At 44.8% G+C, this 21,103-nt stretch overlaps 1 protein-coding gene across 1 annotated transcript in view; it reads right to left on the bottom strand.

Moving 5' to 3' along the window:
- The window catches only part of LYPD1 (LY6/PLAUR domain containing 1), a 30,486-nt gene extending 13,073 nt beyond the window's left edge, over nucleotides 1-17,413 (bottom strand). The window contains exons 1-2 of the mRNA XM_056861542.1: nucleotides 17,351-17,413; nucleotides 14,183-14,320 (exon numbers count right to left, since the gene is read on the bottom strand). Coding sequence (XP_056717520.1) covers nucleotides 14,183-14,320; nucleotides 17,351-17,402 — 190 coding nt within the window. The 5' untranslated portion in view covers nucleotides 17,403-17,413. The remainder of the gene's footprint in view (nucleotides 1-14,182; nucleotides 14,321-17,350) is intronic.
- Nucleotides 17,414-21,103: the final 3,690 nt, after the last annotated feature.

The raw sequence follows: 21,103 nt of genomic DNA on the forward strand, positions 1-21,103 counted from the left end.
ATTTTTAACCATGGGATAGTATTTTACAGTGCTTTTGTTGTGCAAGTGCTCATATGTGGAAGAGCCCCGTGGCGCAGAGTGGTAAGCTGTAGTACTGCAGTCCAAACTCTGCTCATGACCTGAGTTCGATCCCAACGGAAGTTGGTTTTCTGGTAGCCAGCTCAAGGTTGACTCAGCCTTCCATCCTTCTGAGGTCGGTATAATGAGTACCCAGCTTGCTGGGGGTAAAGGGATGATGACTGGGGAAGGCACTGGCTGACCACCCTGTAAACAAAGTCTGCCTAGTAAATGTCAGGATGTGACATCACCCCATGGGTCAGGAATGACCCAGTGCTTGCACAGGGGACCTTTACCTTTAGTGCTCATATGTAGCATCAATTTCCACCAATCCCCCCGCCCCCGCTGCTTCCCACTAGGCTGTTCTGGAAGGTCCACACTGTCTGCTTCTAACTGAGTGTGGCAGACTAGTGCATGAGGATCGGGACTTAATAGGAGAGCCCTGAAGAAAGATGCTAGAAATCAGTACCAGTGAATACCATCACAAAAAAGCCCTGGTATTACCTATGCATCAGCACTAACAATGGTAAACAGCAGCTAGGACTGTTCTTGTTGAAACCAGCAATTGGAGTGGCTTTGTAAATACCGGTTAATGCAAAAACCCAGTGAGCATTATTCTGGCTAGCTCTGTTGCAAATGTAATGCTTCCCTGGTTAAAGCAAACTATATATGAGACTGGGAAAATTCATACAAGAGAAAAGGGGAAGGAATACACGAGGCCACGACAACCTCATGATCGCCAGTTAGTCGATCAGGAATGGTGCATCTGTAAAGGGCCAGTTATATTAATGGCATAGTTCCCTGACCTCAAAATGATCACCGCAAATAGCACCCTGCCACTGACTTTATAAAATGCTTTTAGGGTTTGTTTCTTTCTTTTTTTTAATATAGCAATAATAGCACTATAGAATTTCCAGTCCTCAGGTGTTTTCGGCCTTTGCAATAGACGAGCATACTCAGATGTTTGCCCACAGAGATCCATGCAATAAAATGGAAAGGATTGCTGTCATTAAATCCACTTGTTTATGATAATAAACTTTGGTGGGAGAGGAGAGGCCAGTGTGTGAAAGAGAGCTGGTCAGGTCACAGGAAATTGTTCTGGAATGTATCCATTTATATGTTAAATTTGAGTCACATTGCAGTAGCCTGGAGAGCTCAAACTGTGAACTGTAAGATAGTAGCCTGTGGGCAACATATCCCATCATTGTATATACCTTTTGATCAAGTCTCAGAAATAGAAATACATAAAAAGCTATTGTCCATATCCTTGTGAAAAATTAAACTAACTGGACCAGAAATCGCAATTTCTTCTAAAATAATACATTACTTTTTTTTGCATTTTTGTTCTTTTTAAGTCATAAACTACTTCCAGACAACTTCTAGGCCCATCAATGCCTTACTGTATTTAAAAGCACTAAAAAAGCAATTTATTATAAGCTTTCCATGGTTTCACCTTATCTAATGCACTTAATTTAGTTCATCTCCTGCTTCCTTTGTAGTGTTACAGGCAACTGTAAGATTGGAAGCAATTTATTAATAAGAGAACATGCCCTACAGCTTTAGCATTTGAAAACATTTTCTGAATAGTAATATATCCAGAGCTCTGAATTTATAGCATACAGTGAAAGTTAATAACATATACCGTAATTCTTTTATTCACATTTACTTGTTTAATGGCAACAGAAAAGAGCCGGGTGCTTCAGATATGGGAAACTATAAAGTTATCCCAGACAATCCTAGCAATGGCACCCTCTAGGTTTTTTGCTGCTGCAGGGAGGAGCGTCACCTCTGACAATCTACTATAAGAGATTGCTTATCCTCTTTCTCTTTGAGCCAGTCCAATGTTAGTTTCCTATTCGTTTTTTTTAAAAAAAATAAATAACAGCATTTCCAAAGGAAACTAAATTTGCTCACAGACATGTTCCCGATACAGAACAACCAAAATAAACTAGGCAATTTAAATATACAAAACAAATGCATCTGGGGTGACGGAGTGTGCTGATTGACTAGGCTAGTTAACACAGGCCTCAAGTTGCAAACCACAGACTAAGAGCCAAGGGCCAAGTTGATCCCTTTGGGTACTGCCTGTAGGGCTGTGCTGAAGTATGGGCACCTCTGACTGAATCCAGTCTAAGTAACTAGAAGAAGAAAAAGCAATCTCAGCCCAGATGGTAGTCACTTGCTGCTAGCAAGTTTTTCCCAACTTCTCTTTCCAGGCAAATTCATTTAAAATATTTACCTATAAGTAGAATGGCATGGGTACAATTTTTAAAATACTATAGATGACAGAGGAACTTGGTTTCAATATAGTAAATTGCAGTTACAGCAGAAACTCCTTTGATTACTGAGTAGGAAAGAATCCTTGGATCCAATATTAAAACAGGAAAAAGTGTTTTTTTAAAAAACCTCTACTGGAATACATGGGACTTACTGAAAAGAAAATATGTACAGCACGTGTGGGAAGTTGAGGATCACATTTTCTTCCACCTTTTCAGTTCATTTCATCAGCATTAACTAAGAGCCAGCGTGGTGTAGCAGTTAAGGTGCTGGACTAAGGTAAAGGCCCCCTGTGCAAGCACCGGGTCCCCCTGTGCAAGCACCCATGGGGTGACGTCACATCCCGACGTTAATTAGGCAGACTTTTGTTTATGGGGTGCCTTCCCCAGTGAACTTCCCTTGACCCCCAGCAAGCTGGGTACTCATTTGACCGAATCGAAAGGATGGAAGGCTGAGTCAACCTTGAGCCGTCTACCTGAAACCGACTTCCGTTGGGATCAAACTCAGGTCTTGAGCAGAGCTTTGACTGCAGTACTGCAGCTTACCACTCTGCACCACAGGGCTCCTAAGGTGTTGGACTAGGACCTGGGAAACCCAGTTCAAAAAACCCCTCGCACCATGGAAGCTTGGTGGGTGACCTTGGCCCAGACCAAGGAATTTCCAAGGAATACCAGGGTTGTGTCACTGAGGCAGGCAACGGCAAACCACCTCCGAATGTCTCTTGCCTTGAAAACACTACACGGTTGCCATAAGTCATCTGTGACTTGATGGCCAAAAAAAATGAGTTAGAGTTTTAATCAAACACAACAGAACTCTTTAAAAATAATAAAAATAAATGATAATAGTTATTAAAATAATAAAATAATAAAATAAATAATAAAATGAATATGAACAAAATACAGATTTCAACTTTAAATTGTTATACAGCACAAATGAAAAGAACAGGGTGATGCTTCAGTTTAAGCTTGGATGAAAGAAGGTTGCTGATTTTTTCTTCCAAACACACACTTAAGTATATGTATTATACCCATGGTGGGTAAAAGTTTTTCCATAAGATTTTCTGCATCTAAGGGAGATAGTCATAAAAAACAGAATGTGACAGCAAAAAACAATTTAAGGTCTTAAGGTAAATTTCTGAGATTAGTTTCCGTCTGATAGTTAACTCTTTTGATAATGACTCTGCAAAATAAATCTTTGTAGTCCTAGACAGCTCTCACCAGGATGGCCCAGGCTAGCCCGATCTCAGAAGCAGGGTCGGCCCTGATTAGTATTTGAGTGGGAGACTACCAGGGAACACCAGAGTCGTTATGTAGAGGAAGGCAATGGCAAACCACCTCTGTTAGTCTCTTGCCTTGAAAACCCTACAGGGTCACGGTAAGTCAACTGCAACTTGATGGTACTTACACACACACACTTAGAAAGGACATTTATTATTCTGCACCCTATTTTGTAATGTTACCAGTTACAATGATTACTTTAATTGCACTGCACATTCAACACAACCTTGACTGCATGAGAAAAACTACTGAAAACTAAATAGATTACTGTATTTATTCAAATGCAAGGCTAGTTAAAAAAACAGGTGTGTGCATTTTGCTATTAAGTCACAGCTGAATAACGGCGACCCACTAGGGTTTTCAAGAGGTGGTTTGCCATTGCTTGCCTCCACATCATGCCCCTGGTATTCCTTGGAGGTCACACATTCAAATACTTGCCAGTTGTGCATATCAATAAACCCAAACAAAAAATAAACCCGAAATTACCGTATTTTTCGCTCCATAACACGCACTTTTTTCCTCCTCAAAAGTGAGGGGAAATGTCTGTGCGAGTTATGGAGCGAATGTGTGCACAGAGCCGGCTGGCTTGCACTGGAACGACGCGAGACGGTTTTCCCCGCCCGCCTCCCAGCTGGGAGGTGGGCAGGGAGCACAGAGCCGGCTTGCATCGTTCCAGTGCGAGCCAGCTTTCCCCGCCCCGACGGCCAGCTGGGAGGCGGGCGGGTCGCACAGAGCCGGCTCGCATCGTTCCAGCGCGAGCCGGCTTTCCTCGCCCCGGCGGCCAGCTGGGGGGGGGGGCGTGTTATGGTCAGGTGCGTGCTATGGAGCGAAAAATACGGTAGCCATTTCGGTAATTTTCGGACTTCGGGTTTACCGAACACCAAAACCTGGGGGTCTGCCCAAAGCCAAATACGCGATTCCTGGAAAAGCCAAATAATGCCTTTGCTCAGAGGTATGGCTCTGTCCTTTCTCCCCGTTTTCTATTTTTGACTGGTTTTGTTAGGGCCCCATAGTTGGGGCCCTTTTGAGGTCGGGATTGTGTAACCGGAGCCAACTTGGTCTGACCAACCATTCAGTGGGTTGATCTGGATCAAGCATAAGGGTTTTTTAAAAGATGGGGCTCACCAAGTCCCATCCGGAGGGATATACCCTGCAACAAAAAAGAACCAGCTTTAACAGCTGCTGACCACCAGGCTTCCGAAGAAGACTCCCTCACCCACGCAGATGAGCAATTTCCTTCAGACAGCCCCTGTGGTTGAGATTTCGGCTGACTCCGATATCCCCCTGCCCAAAAAAAAACCTGCTCTGAAACTGAAGGTCACTGAGTAGAGGCTTCGTTTCCCCACACTGTGAAATCAGATTTTTGATGACCATAATAAAGGAATGCTCACAGGATGTATTTTCCACCAAAATAAATATTTTCTGTGCCTTATTTTTCTTGCATTTAAGCCTTTTTCCTCAGTTTGAAGCTAATTTGCATGGACATCACGCCATGCGCCCCAGATATGAAGGGAGCCCCCAGACTTTGAGGCGCCAACCTGTCAATCGGCTTTTTCTGCCAGTCCTTGGCAATGCTGAACTTCTTACCCTAAAAACCAATGGACAGCTCGGCTCGCAAATGGGAGGATGGGGGCAACCCCTTTGCGAGCCCATAAAATTGGACCTCTGTCCCAAAGTTCACCAAACTTTGATGACCATCCAAGGAGAATCCCTTGCAGCCATACTGCAAATTTTGGGACCCTATGTCCAAAAATGCCCCCCAGGAGCTTCAAAAAAATATCCCCATACACTATAATGGGCCCAAATGTTTCAGTAAACTGGTAATAAGCCGAAAATCGAAATTTACCAGTATGTGTATTTGGCTTATTCTTGGTTTACCGGAAAAAAATTGGGCCCAATAAACCCAAACTCTACCGATTTATTTATTAATTAATTTTTTGCACAACCCTACTTGCTGAGTGTGTGTGACCTGGTCCAAGGTCACCCAGCAAGTTTCTATGGTAGAGTGAGGATTCAAATCTCGGTTTCCCCTATCCTAGTCCAACACCTTAACCACTAAAGAGGGGGGTGGTATTAAATTTGCAAGCAAGTTACAGTTATGTCCAATAATAAAAATCTTTTTGGGTATAATGTGGGAGGTCATTTTACATTCTGGGTTATCTTTCTTTCATAAATACAGTAACTTAAAAAAAAGGATGGATAACTTTGGTCATACTGATAGATCTTTTGCCATAGTACGGTTTGTATATTTGCTCTTTTTGAAAGATATTTTAAAGTTCCTATTGCTGAACTGCTATCACTTTTAGGTCTTTCCAAATAGCATTTTTTAAAAGATATTAGAAACTAGAACAGAAACCACGGAAAGCATACATTTAAAAAGCTGGAGGGGGGGAGTTTGTAATTACTAGAAAACTTCATTTAAGAAACAATCTCTGAAGTTTGAATGTTCACTGAACATTTGTACTTTTTCTTTCTTCCTACACATGGTTTCTTTCTGTATGTTCGTATGTTTATATAGGTCAATATATCTTAATCCACTACTGCAGCAGCTAAGTTCCATGAATCTTTAGTGAAGTTTCCACTCCACACTGCATTGAAGCAAAATAATGTATATTAATATGGGGCCACAATTTTTTGCAAGGTTTGTAGCTGTTTTGGGTTGCTAATTGGAGACTTCTAAAATTCTTTAATGTAGGCTCCTTTATTTCTTTTTTAACTTGTGTGTAACATGTAACAGTATTGCCGTTTCTTTACTTTAATGGCACTTGTTGGAGCTTTCTTCTTAAAACGGTTTTGAAATACAACTTTCAAGACAACATTTCAATTCTAAGTAAGTTTTCATTATAAATATTCAAGATTTTCAATAGTAGAAAAGGACAAGAGTCCAGTAGCACCTTAAAGACTAACAAAAATATTTTCTGGTAGGGTATGAGCTTTCGTGAGCCACAGCTCACTTCTTCAGATACAGTGAGCTGTGGCTCACGAAAGCTCATACCCTACCAGAAAATATTTTTGTTAAGTCTTTAAGGTGCTACTGGACTCTTGCCCTTTTCTACTACTGCAGACAGACTAACACGGCTACCCACTGTGAATTATCTTCAAGATTTTCAAGTATCACTGAACATGTGCACACTAATTTGAACAATACCTGCATGGCTCGTCTTTCTATTCTAATGTTGTACATTTTGCCCAGCTAATCAGATGCTTGTTCTTGGGAGTGCCTTAGTGTGATAACAAATACTTCACTTGTGGGTGCTGTTGCTCTGTTCTCCCCATAGCTCTTGCCCTCTCCTGGTGGTCTGCCCACAGCACCTGATTAAAAAAATAATAACTTACAACAGAAGTGCTTCGTTGGCTTGATCCTTGTATTCTAGGGCAAGGTCAATCTGCATGGCTGGTCGTTCATGTGTTACAATCTTGCCCATTTTGCCTTGCTCCCAGATTAATGAAGCAGAGTGTGCTCGTTTATTCTGATTATTTTGATTGTATTCTTGCACTGCTGCCTAAGAATTGTAAATTGATTCGTTAGCTTCTGAGCATACATTCAGCACAGCGAATGCCACCAACTGTGCCCATGCCAAGGCCCGTGCATTCTCACACAGCTGATTTTCAATTATGCATATGACCTTTTCAGTTTTAACAGCAGGTCATACACAATCCAAACAAGCCACGTGCCATATTGAATGCCACTATTGTCCCCAAAGCTACTTGAACAGCTCCTTGCTTTGAACGGTGAACCAGTCATCATGATGCTTAGAGGTGATGTTCAGCTGGAGTGTAAGAAGGCATTGCGAACACCTGTTTTGCAAACAAAGAATTATCCAGAAAGCATTTCTTTGATGCATTTGCTAGTTTTTAACATGCCACAAGTGCCCCTTTCTGTGTTTTGCTACAAAACTATTACTTTGCTTAAATTTCTGATGCTCTTCTGGTTTATAGTATTAACTCTTCTTGCCTGAAGAGTCATTAGAACTTATAAAAGCTGATATGATTATTTCAGTCAATTGAGTCTCTCATACTTTATAATGTTGGGATGATGGGTTGTCATTCTTTCTACAATTGCAATTAGTTCAAGGACCAAAGAATCACAGAGTTTGAAGTGATCCCTTAGTCTGCAATACACTTCATTATCTCCTTTCTATATCCCATGACTGGATCTATATAAATTAATCCTCAAACTTAAGATGTTCAGAAGTTTGAGTCAGTTTAAAAATAATAAGTCAGAAACCTAATTAGGCATATTCATGTATTAGTGGTGAAAGTCATGTATTAGTTCTGGAAGCCAGTGTGGTGTAACAGCTGCAGCACTATGCCCACTCCCAGAAGAACACCTTCTGCAGATGCCAGCATCTTAAAAGAGCAAGGTGATTCTAGATCTCCAGAGGGAGGAAGCTTTATGTCATAAGAATCAAAGGACCAGGAACCTCCCATTCGACCCAATATGTCTCATGAGTCCAGATGATTCCCCTGAAGAACAGCACAGAGGGAAGCCAAGGGGGAAAGTCATATCCATGAACCCTCATGAAACAGAAGATTCCTTAATTCAATTTGTCTGCCTTCTAATATCCAGCAATTGCCCAGGGGTCAATGAACCATGTGACTGAGAACTTACTTTGCAGCTCAAGATGTCCCACCACCACCAGCCAACTATAGCAAGACAAAGGACAACAGGAAGGGTTCCAGGGCAACATTCCCCCAGGACCTACCAGACCTGCCTGGAACACTCTGTCCATGTAACAGGGCCTGATCATGGTCCAACTTATAGACACCTACATAAATCCATGTTTTGTCTTCCAGGGATTAACTGATTGAGTTAGACTGTGCCTGCCCAACAGGGAATCTGACAGGATAAATGTGCCTACCACCCATCACTATTCAAATTTGCACACTGTGTCATTTTTTTCTTAAGCCTTTTTCTGTTATGGATCCTACATCCCACAGGCTTCTTCCTGTCCCCATCTATGTCTGCAGAATTCAGGAACTCGTGACCCTGTTTCTCTTTTACAAGTAATCACAGTGAGCCTGTGACTCACAGATGAGGAAATTCTGAGATTTAGTGAAGTATGTGAAGTTGCTTGTGTCCAATAACCCTACAGGAACATTATCCAGACTGTCGAATAGATATACTAAAAAAGGACAGAGAAGAACACTAATGGGTGGTTCATGTGTGTATGTACATCACTTGATGATTCAACATTTAATGCTTCAGCTGAATATGTGAATTAATTCAATTTAAGAAAAGCTATGTTTTAATTTGCATGGTCGCTTTAGCCTCCTTTATTCCTTGTTTCAGCCAGGATTCAGCCAGGATCGAACACGTGTGTTTTGCCGAACATGCGCTCGATCCTAGTTGAATCCTGGCTGAAACAGGGAATAAAGGAGGCTAAAGCGACCATGCACTTTCGCCCTAAGAGAGCAATCCAAAGCAGGTCCGCTCAGAAGTCAGTCCCATTTTAGCCAATGCAGCTTACTTTCGGGAAGTGTTCTTAGGATTATAGCCTCATTGTGTTTGAGGATGCACGTCTACATTTCTCAAGGAAATGCAGCAAGTCTCACACTGTAATCCTAAAAACAGTAATACGTTTCAGAGTCCATTTAAATCAGTGGGTTCAGAAGAGGGTAACTCTGTTTTGGACTGCACTGTCAGTGTGTGTGTGTGCGCGCCATCAAGTCACAGCTGACTTAGAGTTTTCAAGGCAAGAAACGTTCAGAGGTGGTTGGCCATTACCTGCCTCTGTGTGGGCTGAGAGAGTTCTGAGAGAACTGTGACTGGCCCAAAGTCACCAAGCAGGCTTCATGTGGAGGAGCAGGGAATCGAACCCAATTCCCCAGATTAGAGTCTAACACTCTTAACCGCTGCACCATGCTGCAGTAACAGCTTTCACCTGTTGCTAAACAACTCCAACCTCAAATTGTAATTTCTTTCCAAAAAATGGGAAACTGGTCTCAGTACCATGAGTGCTTTAACCTCAAAGCTCCAAATGTAGATAAACAACTTTCCAAAGTTTTAATTCTTAAATCATAGGATCTTCCCGCTAGCGTGTTCAGTACAGCCAGACTACAGCAAGCAGGGATACTGTACATGACCGAATTGTCTACATATAAAATTCTCAACATTTTGCACGGCATCCCATAAGCACTTCATTTTTATTTAAGCAGGATATAAACCTAATTTGCATCACTTGAAGAAATTTCAAGCTCAGGAGGTTATTTTTATATTTGGTAGACCCCTGGATTTATGAGTTGCCAGCTTGGTTTCTTCTTGCTTTTAGGATGCCCACATGACCAGGGCAACACCCACTCTGAGTTTCCAAATGAAAAATTGAGGATGGATGTTTGTAAAAGGCATCACTTGTAAAAGCATTGTGCCCAAAACAAATACTAATAGTGGGTAATTCTAATATTAGACTTTTACCCACGTGACATCTACAAGTAAATAAGTGAAAAAGCAAACTCAGCATTGGTCCAGAAAAGATGACTGCAAGTATCTATTTATCTTGAGGATTTTTATTCCACCCTTCTTTCAAGAAGCTCAGAATGCCTTTGTAGTTCTAGAGGAGCACCTGTGTTAGTCTACTGTTGAAAAACAAAACAGGAGTCTAGTGGCACCTTAAAGACTAACATTCATTTCAATGGGCTTAGAATGGAGTAACTATCCTTAGGAATGCACTGTGATGATGTTAACTTCAAAGTGAACTTTTGGGCATCAGAGCCCACTTCCTCAGATACAAGCTGACAGCTCATAAAGGATGGATGTTTGTAAAAGGCATCACTTGTAAAAGCATTGTGCCCAAAACTAATACTAATATTGGGTAATTAGACTTTTACCCACGCTGACATAATACTCCAGTTTGGAATACCACAGATAGTTCTAGCATCCCAACTCAAGAAATATGTTATAGAACTGTGAAAAAAAGGCTAAAGTGAGGGGAGGAAGACAACTTGGCTGGGAAAGGGGGTTAAAAATGAAAAATTATGAATGGGGTAGAGACACTACATGAGTTCTGTCAGTACCACAACTTGGAATCACTCTTGACTTGGTAGGTTTACAACAGACAATATACGAAGTTTATTACATAAGTTAATTATTCATTTTATAATTATCAGATGATATGATGATGCTTACTAGGTTTGACAAGCAATTTTTTTAAAAGGTTTGGACCATTTCATAGAAGATATGGATGCCCATAAATGATAGCTAAGCAATTAGAAATATCAGACTGTGGGACAGATAGATGGGTGCCACCACCTCCATTCCACACTGTTGATCATCTAGAGGCATTTGACTGGCCACTGATGAAAACAGAAACTTGGACTTGAAGGAGTTCAACTCAGTAATTTCTAATACGTTCAAGGACCAGATACTCAGGGTCACCAGTAAGAAGGTGCAGCATTCACACACTCTACAGATGACTAAGTTCAGTGATGCACTGAATTCAAACGAGAGAGATTCTGGCATTTAGGTAAGCAGGGCATTGCTTTAAAGAATAAATTTAAAAGGGGGCTTACATGTCTCTAGCTGTTTTTCTCTGTGGAATGTTTTAAGCACAGAAGGCTACGAAGTGTTCATTATTCAACGTAGGTAACAGTGCAGACAATACATATCAGCATTGGAATGTAAGCGCTATACCACAGGAAATAAGTACATCTGATTTAAGAACATAAGAACATAAGAAAGGCCCTGCTGGATCAGACCAAGGCCCATCAAGTCCAGCAGTCTGTTTATTTTATTTCAAAACAGATTACCAAGCACCATCTGCAGTGTCAAGGACCATGAACTTTGTCTCAATATACTGCTTTAAACTTTTAAATAAGGTTTAAGGCAACCTTGAACACATTGATCCGTGATAGAATTACATCTTTTTATTAAGTATAGAAATGTAGTCTAAAAAATTAGTTTTAGACATCAAATTTTTAAAAAAAGATCACAAGATTATGCTATCAAATGCATATTCACATTATTTTATGCACTGGCTTAAATTCTGTTACAATGGAAATCAATATTTGAAAATTATTTAGTGTTATTCTAGATTATAGAATGGTCTAGTAAACAACTGTTGAACTGTTAAAAAAACGAGAATGTGAAATTTTGTACATTTAAGTATCAATTAGCAAAACAAAAAAATTGCCTGAAACACAGTAATCCACATTGTTTCCTAGTGGGACTACTCTAGAGTAAGTACCTTTAGTCTTACATTGTTTCACTTTACTCTGTGATCCAAATTAATGGATTTAGAAATTCACAAAGCAATCCTAAACATATATGCATCAAAGTATTATTGATGTCAGTTAACTTTTCTTCCATGAAGACTACTTACAACCCTTATCTATTCATTACAATGAGACTAAAGAGATGAAGTCAGAGTGGTTTGGACTGACTGTCGGGTAATTGCAGACTAAGTTGCCTTCAGTCTGGATAAAGATATATACTTCCAATGGAAATGTCACCAACCATGGAATAGCCATTACTAAAAGGAAGAATTTGTTCCCACAAGTTGAAAGCCCCTAATCTAAAATGACAAATGCTTACACTTATTTACTTACTGGACTAAAAGATACTAGCACTGCATGACAGGCATGGAGAAAGTTCTGATATTAGCTTAGATAATGCTGTTGTGATAACCGTGTACAGAATTCACAGGTCAAGAAACCTAAAGAAAAATATTGTTAACAACATTTCTCGTTTACTGAAGCCATTACAAATCAATTTCTCAGAACCAGGGAAGACACATTTATGTCCCTCTAAAAGTTTTTAAGATCCAATTAGAACAGTTCTTGCTTTGAACTTAACATGGCTATGGTAGCTGAATCAATCATTTAAAAAATCCAGCCATAAATCTGATTTTTTAAATTAAAAAAAAAACCCTGAAGAACTAATCATTTAACAATCTAAGCATCCAAAAGGTTTAAGGAAGCCATTCATAGATAAAGAAGTTCTGCAGCACACATTTTTCTGCTTCGCTAACCTTCAGCTGAAAAGATTACCGATATGGGTACTAGGAGGCTGCTCAAGTTTCAAATTATAAATTGGAATAAAAATGTTGTGGACAGAGGAAGGAATGCTTGAGAAAGTAGCACTAGGGAGGCATTTTAATACTTCCACTGGGAGCTATTTGCAAAGATTTTTAATAGCCTTTCGGATTTCTCCATTTCATCCATTAAAGCCATTAGTTTTTAAAAAATTACAGAATAATCTGTTTTGTGTGTCTGAGTGAACCTTTAAATTGCATTTCAAACACCTGCCTAGAAGGGCTTATAGATTTGTAAATGCAACAGAAGATGTAATTATCTTAAACTCAACACCCAGCAGCAGGCAGCTTTCTAGATAGTGTAAAGATTAAGAGAAAACATTTTTTGCTCTAAAACACTGTATATTAAATGGAAGGTTTATTTTACTTGCATATTTCCCTCTGCTCTCCTCCCTCCCCATTCAGGACTGTGCAATATAGAACTTTAGTCTTCCCCTTGAATTCCTGCAAAGACTCAACACATTTTTACCACCTAGCCGATCAGATAGCTTTCCTTCATTTTCATGGGTTTTAAAAGAGGAAACGCATTATAATGCAACAATTACACGGACTGGTGACTTGTTATTGTCACACATCACAAGAAAACTTCACAGATCCTACAGCCAGTCACATTTGCCACACTCGATGCTCTGAAACTGATCGAATCGAATAATCCCGTAACTATAAGTCTTCCATGATGGCATAAGCGCTGGTACCACTGCACGCATGCTGAAGCATTTCTACAGCAACAACCATGATAACTTGTTGCTGTATATTCTGTTGATGTTGTCGTTGTGTATTCTGCCCTTCCACAACAGGTATTTTTCTCCAAGGTCAATCATCACAGTATTCTCAATGTCTAGTATTGGTTTCGTCTGCTATTGGCTTGGTTTGATATCCTTCAGCCTCTGAGAGTTCAAAGGTCAGATATCATTTCAGGAACACGGTGGTTCCCGTTATTCAAGTGGCATTTACTGGCATGATCATGAATGTTATACTTAAAAGAAATACCTGGTTGCCAAGGACATTCATACACACACGCCAGCTGCTATGGATCTTGGTATCTACAGTTTTTACTTTTTTGCAATGTGTTGCAATAATAATTGGGAACTCATGGCTAATTCGTACTGCACCATTTAGAAATAAATAAATACATGAGTCTATCTGTTCTATAATCCTTTCGCGACTCATACATAATTCTTAAGACAGACCTTCCGACCTCCAGTATATTTGATGTGATTCTATCGCGTTTGTCTAGCTGCTTTTAAGGTCTTTGTGTCTATTCTCCCTTGAGGGCATATAAATTGAGAGGGTAAATAAAGGGATCTACTAATTCAACAACATTTCCATCAAAACTGGTGCATTTGTAGTTTTACCTTCTATGTTAACTTCAGCATCTTCAACTTAGAGTGAAGTTACCATTTCTATATGCAGCATAGATGAAATGTACTCGAATAAAATTAAGAAAATTATAATTATATGCTTGAATTATCAAATCAGCTAAATGAGAAGGAAAACAGGCAAACAAGCATGACAAGATAGAATTACTATAATTTCCCATACCTGAACTTTGTTCCATTACTTCCTTCTGACACACGTCTTGGACATTCACCGTACAATTTACTATGAACTCTGGGGCTGAGCAATCATTATTTAGCTGAAATTCCTCACACTGGTAACACTGTATTTGCAGAGCAAATCCTAGAATAGAAAAAAAAAGGCTATTGAGTGCATGTGCTACACAATCTTTTAAGGCTGAAACCCTAGACACCGTTCTGTGGCTATAAACCTCCTTCAGTTTATGTGCGTTTACTCAGAAGGGTAAAATCCTAAGCACCTTACTGGAAAAGAAGTAGCATAAAGTCAACAGAATTCACAAGTAAACATACATGCAGTATGGGTTTTTTTTCCTCCACGTTTCTGTTTTCGTCTCTTCTATTTGTAAACTCTGGTTTCTGTACTTGGCCCCAGCCCATTTCGATGAGGCTCGTACTTATAACCAGCAGCAAGATCAGAACTCTTAAGAAAGAAAATACAAGGGAAACTGTTTGCTGTGAAGTTTTCCAACCCTTCTGCCTGCATAAGCCAAAACTGCATCCAGCAGGGGGCATAATGTTGAATAACGGACAGTCACAAAACTGGTCTGTTTTGCTCACTGGCTGGTCCTCGCCACTTTCTGTCTCTGGAGTTCCTTAAAAGCTGCAGGCTGTTAAAAAAGCAAACAAAATGCTGTTCGGGTGGGAAAGCGCCCCCCTAATAGATGCGCTTCACAGCCTATCTGCGCCGAAGGGTTTACTTAACTACTAATTAATTGCAAATGATTTAATTACTATTTTGCCACGCACAATTACAACAGCGGAGCATCCTCGGCGTCCCTCTTTTATCATGTAAACGAGGTCCTCCTGGAAGCGAAAGGCGAAGGCCGAGGAGCGGCAACTCGTCGCCCAGACCATTGATGCGCGGGCGGTTTGGCTGCTCTCTAGATGCCCATTTCCCCACCCGAATCCTCAAAACTCTGCACGGGGCGCTTATCGTTGAGTCTTGAGAATCCGGATGGGGAAAGGGTGCCTTTAAAGAGCGGCAAATCCAAGGCAAACCCTCCCATGCAGAAATGACCCCAGCGTTTGCCAGGCTGCGGGGAGCGACTATTTCCCATTCATCCATATGGGGGTGTGGGGTGGGGAGTGTGTGTGCGTGTGTGTGTTAAGCGCTCTCAAGTCGCTTCTGACTCATGGCGACCCTATGAATGAAAGTCCTCCCAAAATGTCCTGTCTTTGACAGCCTTGCTCCGATCTTGCAAACTGAAGGCTGTGGCTTCCTTTATGGAGTCCATCCGTCTCTGGTTGGGTCTTCCTCTTTTCCTGCTGCCCTCAGTGCGGGGTGGGGTGAGGTCAAGGCTTTTCAGTCCCTCCAGAGAACAGATCGGTTTTCTGTAAGGGTGTTGGGAGAAGATCATTGCCTGGTGAGCCATACCAGGCACCGGCATCCCTGCCAAAGAGAAGTGTCAGACCTGGCTGGCTCCCCACCGAGGAGTTTCCGCCAGGTAGCCGAGCACCTCCTCCTTTCTGCTCAGGGCGTTGAAGAGCGCGTAGGCGATTGTAGTCAATGGGCTGTCTGCAAGGCAGCTGCTGGAAGCCAGGCAAGAAAACTCGCTGGGGCCGCTCCCTGGGCTAGTTTGCGAGGTCCCCGCAAACTCTCCCCCCTCCCTCGCTGAAGGGACTCGGTGGCGATCAGAACCGCCCCCCTCCCCAAATTATCTGGCTGGTGCAGGAAGGGGGGGGCTGTGCGCTGCAATCTGGCTGCTGGAGGTAGCGGCGTTCAGTGGGGCTTCCAAGGGAAAACGGGAGCAGCGGGGGTTCTGCTGGGGGGCGGACCATAGAATCAGAGTTGGAAGGGACCACCAGGGTCATCTAGCCCAACCCCCTGCACAATGCAGGAAATTCATAACTACCTCCCCCCCCACACCCCCTGTGACCCAGAAGATGGCCCAAGTGCCCTCTCTCTCGCGATCTGCCTAAGGTCACAGAATCAGCCTTGCTGACAGATGGCCATCTAGCCTCTGCTTCAAAACCTCCAGGGAAGGCGAGCCTGTTGCACCGAGGAACCGCTCTGACGGTTAGAAAATTCTTCTTGTTTTCTAGATGGAAACCTTTTGGCTTTAATTTCATCCGCTGCTTCTGGTCCGACCTTCCTGGGCGACAGACAACAACTCGGCACCCTCCTCTCCACGACAGCCCTTCGAGGACTTGGAAGACGGTGATCGCTATTCGCCAGTATCAACTACAACAGCACCCACGCAGGGGGGAGAAAGGCGGGTGCCGTGGGGGGGGGGCAACATACACGAACACACGAAGCTGCCTTAGACCCTTGGTCCATCCGAGTCAGTATTGTCTACTCTGACCGGCAGCGGCTCTCCGGGGTCTCAGGCAGGGGTCTTTCCCATCACCTGCTTGCCTAGTTAGTCCCTTGAGCTGGAGATGCCGGGGATCGAACCAGGGACCTTCCGCATGCCAAGCAGAGGCTCTACCACTGAGCCACGGCCCCTCTCCAAGGCTCCCCAGGGTCTCAGGCAGGGGTCCTTCCCATCACCTGCTTCCCTGGTTTCCCATCACCTGCTTGCCTGGTCCCTTGGACTGGAGATGCCGGGGATCGAACCGGGGACCTTCCGCAAGCCAAACAGATGCTCTGCCACTGAGCCACGGCCCCTCTCCACGGCTCTCCAGGGTCTTTCACCGGCTTGCCTGGTCCCTTGAACTGGAGATGCCGGGGATCGAACCGGGGAACCTCCGCCTGCCAAGCAGAGGCTCTGCCATTGACCCACGGCCCCTCCCCACGGCTCTCAAGCAGGGGTCCTTCCCATCACCTGCTTCCTTGGACTGGAGATGCCGGGGATCGAACCGGGGACCCTCCCCACGCCAAGCAGACGCCCTGCCCCTGAGCCACGGCCCCTCCGCACGGCCCTCCAGGGTCTCAGGCAGAGGTCTTTCCCATCGCCCGCTCGCCTCGCCCCCTTCACGGGCGACGCCGGGGGTCGAACCGGGGACCCTCCGGGCGCCGAGCGGATGCTGTGCCCCTGAGCCACGGGCCACCCCGCGTCCCTCCCCGCGCAAAACTCAGACTTGGAGCGGCGGCGGCTGCCCCCCCCCTCCCCGGACCCGCAGAGTCGGCGGCAGCTGTTGCGCGGCGGGGGGCGCGAAGTGGGGCGAGGGTCTCCCCGCCGCGGCTCCTTACCCGGCGCCAGCCGCAGTCCCCAGAAAGTTGTCGCCACGGCGAAGAGCCACATCCTCCTGGAGCCGTCGGGGGGGGGGGGGCTCAGGCGCTGCGGAGAGGAGCTCCGGGGGTGGGGGGCGGCGGCGACCCCCGCCCCAGCCCGGCCCGGCCGGCCCCCTGCCTCCCTCCCTCCCTGCTCCAGCGCGCGCCGGAGCGGACTGCAACTGCAGCGGAGGACGCCGGACCCAGAAAAAGGGAGCGGGGAGGGGGGGGAGAGCCCGGCCGGATCGCCCCCTCCCCTCGCCACGTGACCACCCTCCCCTCCTCTCCTCCCTTGCGCTGGGGAGGGAGAAAGTTTAGGAATCCGGAGGAGGAGGAGGAGGCGGGGAGAGGGAGCCCCGCCCGGACCCCCTGACTCACCCCCGGGGGGCCTCGCGCTGTTGCCGGGGCGGACGCTGCTGCTCGGGGGGCTTTCGGACCCCCCCCACGCGGTCGCTCCCGATTCCGGCGGGGGGGGGAATGGACTGCCGACGGAGCAAAGCGAGGCAGCAAGGTAGACTTCCCCTGACCGTGGAAGGTCCACTGATTTAGCAGTTTGTAGTAATCCCTTTTCCTTCCTGTAAATGTATTGAAATGTATTAGGACAGCAAGGTAGACTTCCCCTGACTATGGAAAGTCCATTGATTTAGCAGTTTGTGATAATCTATTTTCCTTCCTGTAAATGTATTGAAATGTATTAGGACAGCAAGGTAGACTTCCCCTGACTATGGAAGATCCACTGATTTAGCAGTTTGTGATAATCTCTTTTCCTTCCTGTAAATGTATTGAAATGTATTAGGACAGCAAGGTAGACTTCCCCTGACTATGGAAGATCCACTGATTTAGCAGTTTGTAACCATCTCTTTTCCTTCCTGGAAATGTATTCGGACAGCAAGGGGATAGCTTGTTGCTGGGCGGGGTGTCTCTGTGGGCCTGTCATTCACCGTGGGCAGCCGTGTTTGGCCCTTTTCTACTACTGCAGACAGACTGAGTCCGGCAGCACCGTAAAGACGAACAACAATATTTTCTGGTAGGGTATTAGCTGTCGTGAGCCACAGGCTGTATCTGAAGAAGTGAGCTGTGACTTACAAAAGCTCCTACCCTGCCAGAAAATATTGTTGTTAGTCTTTAAGGTGCTACTGGACTCTTGCTCTTTTCTACAAATATTGTCTGCTCAGACTGGCAGAGGCCCTTCGCGTCACCTCCCTGCCTAGTCCCTTTAACTGCAGATGACGGGGATTGAACCTGGGACCTCCTGCGTGCCAAGCAGATGCTCTGCCTGGGGCCATTTAGGCACGGGAGGTTTTGCCTTGGATTTGCCGCTCTGTAGATGCACATTTTCCCCATCCGAGTTCTCAGAACTCAACAGTAAGCCCCCCCCCCTGCAGAGTTTTGAGAATCCGGATGGGGAAAATGCGCACCTAGAGAGCGGCAAATCCAAGGCTAAACCTTCCATGCGTAAATGGCCATTGAGTCCTCCAAAGGTTTTGCCTTGGATTTGCCGCTCTCTAGGCGCGCATTTTCCCCATCCGGATTCTCAGAGCTCTGCATGCGGGGCTTATTGTTGAGCTCTGAGAATTTGGATGGGGGAAATGTCCTCCAGTGTGACTCCTCTGAAGATGCCTGCCACAGCTGCGGGCGAAACGTCAGGAAAGAAAATACCAAGACCACGGTCACGCAGCCCGGATAACCTACAAGAACCAAAAATGTTTAACGTTTAAGAAGACCCGGGACTGGTGCTGGTTACGGCTAGGAGACACAGAGCAGCCCCCCACCCCCCGTTCCGGGAAGATCTGCTCTCAAGCAGTCTCCTATCCCACCTGTAAAATGATGTGCGGGGCTTTAAGAAGAAAGCTCCCCTCTTTCAGACTGTTTCTTCAGTCTTACCTCCCCCCCCCCCATCTACAAATATACACAAACAGTCAATGGCCATTGATGCACAGGAGGTTTTGCCTTGGATTTGCTGCTTTCTAGATGCACATTTTCCCCATCCGAATTCTCAAAACTCAAAAATAATCCCCCCCCCCCCGTGCAGGGTTTTGAGAATTCGGATGGGGAAAATGTGCATCTAGAAAGCAGCAAATCCAAGGCAAAACCTCCCGTGCATCAATGGCCAATGTCACTTACTGTGGATTAGTTCGTTACTCTGTAGTCAATCATCACCAGGTACTTTGCAGCTCAGGCTGATCACTCGCGAACCTCCCCCCCCCCTTATTCATGGACAATGCACAGTGGCATGAGTGCACGAAGCGAGCAGGGAAGTTATCTACTCTGAGGGAAAGGGAAGTAGTGATTCAATCAAAAGTTGCTAGCCCCCCCCCAGTCAGATCTAGGTTGGGAAACCCCTGGAGACTTTGGGATGGAGCCTGAGGACAAGGACCTCAGTGGGGTATAATGCCATTCAGTCCACCCTCCAAAGCATACATTTTCTCCAAGGGAGCTGATCTCTGTTGCCTGGAGATGAGCTGTATTGCGAGGGATTCCCAGGTCCCACCTGGAGGCTGGCATCCCTGTCTGCATATTGTTGAACCTGTCCCTACCATCTTTCGGGGTAAGCAATTCTGGAGTCTAGCTCCAGGGTAGATGCGCTCCCTCTCTTTTTCTCCCCCCCTCCCACACCCCTCGGGGTTCGTGTGCTTGCACCTAAGGAAAGGCAGGCTGTTCTACCCTGTTCGGTCCACTCTGGATCACTGGCCTTTATCGTCTGTTATGGATGCCTGTGAGGCCAAGACCTTCTTGGCATCTTCCTCTGAATCCAGTCCTGGGCTCTGTTGGAAAGAGCCGGGAACATTTTGCTGTGCGAGTATTTTAAAGGGCTCACAACACGGGCGCCGTTCCTTCGTCTGTTGTCAATGGAATAGACCTTAGCATTGTGTTAGGAGCTGTGGGATGATTACAAAAGAGAGAATCTCTATTGGGAGCAGAGCACCCCCCCCCCAGATGCATTCTGGAGGGATTATTATAGAGACACCATAGGAGACCTTATTTTTCAGCATACCAACAGTTCAGCATGCTAACAGCACACTAGCAGCCTGGTTTTTAAAAAAACCTTCTTGCTCCCTTCATACTCGTTTGAGTGATGGGACGATGTTTCTGTCCCTAATCGTCACATCCCAAGAAAAGCGCAGTCATCCCTGGCCCTTAAATAGGCTAGCATGGCCGTTTAATAATAATAATTTTTTTAAAGCCCGGAGAGAACAGTAAAATCTAAGGGAGGGAACATTAATAGTTAGAGAATCATTTCTAAAGGGTGTGTTCGATGACCATGTGGCCAGAGACCGCTCCTTTGCATTGCAAAGATTCAGCCCAGACAAGAGAGAGGATCCAGTCTCCTGCGGTGCTGCTTTACCAGTTCCTGTCCTGGAGGCAGCTTTGCTGAACTAGAGCCTAGCAGAAGTGGCTATTTGACTTGGGGCAGAGGGAGGGGACCGGCTGTTAGCCAGGCAGGGTAGGTAGGACAACAATCCTGAACCCTTCTAACCCCATCAGCTTTCCATGGATTTAGAAAAGTGTGACTGTGTTGAGGACGCCACTGTTATTTATTTAGTTTATTTATTTATTTACTTTATTTATATCTCACCTTTCTCCCCAATGGGGACCCGAAGTGGCTTGCGCTGTTCTCCTCTCCTCCGTCTTATCCTCACAACAACCCTGCGAGGCAGGTTAGATTGAGAGCGTGTGGCTGGCCCAAAGTCACTCAGCAAGCTTCCCTGGCTGAGTGGGGATTTGCACCTG

The sequence above is a fragment of the Euleptes europaea genome, chromosome 15 (assembly GCF_029931775.1).
Source record: "Euleptes europaea isolate rEulEur1 chromosome 15, rEulEur1.hap1, whole genome shotgun sequence".
In the NCBI taxonomy this organism is placed as follows: Eukaryota; Metazoa; Chordata; class Lepidosauria; order Squamata; family Sphaerodactylidae; genus Euleptes; species Euleptes europaea.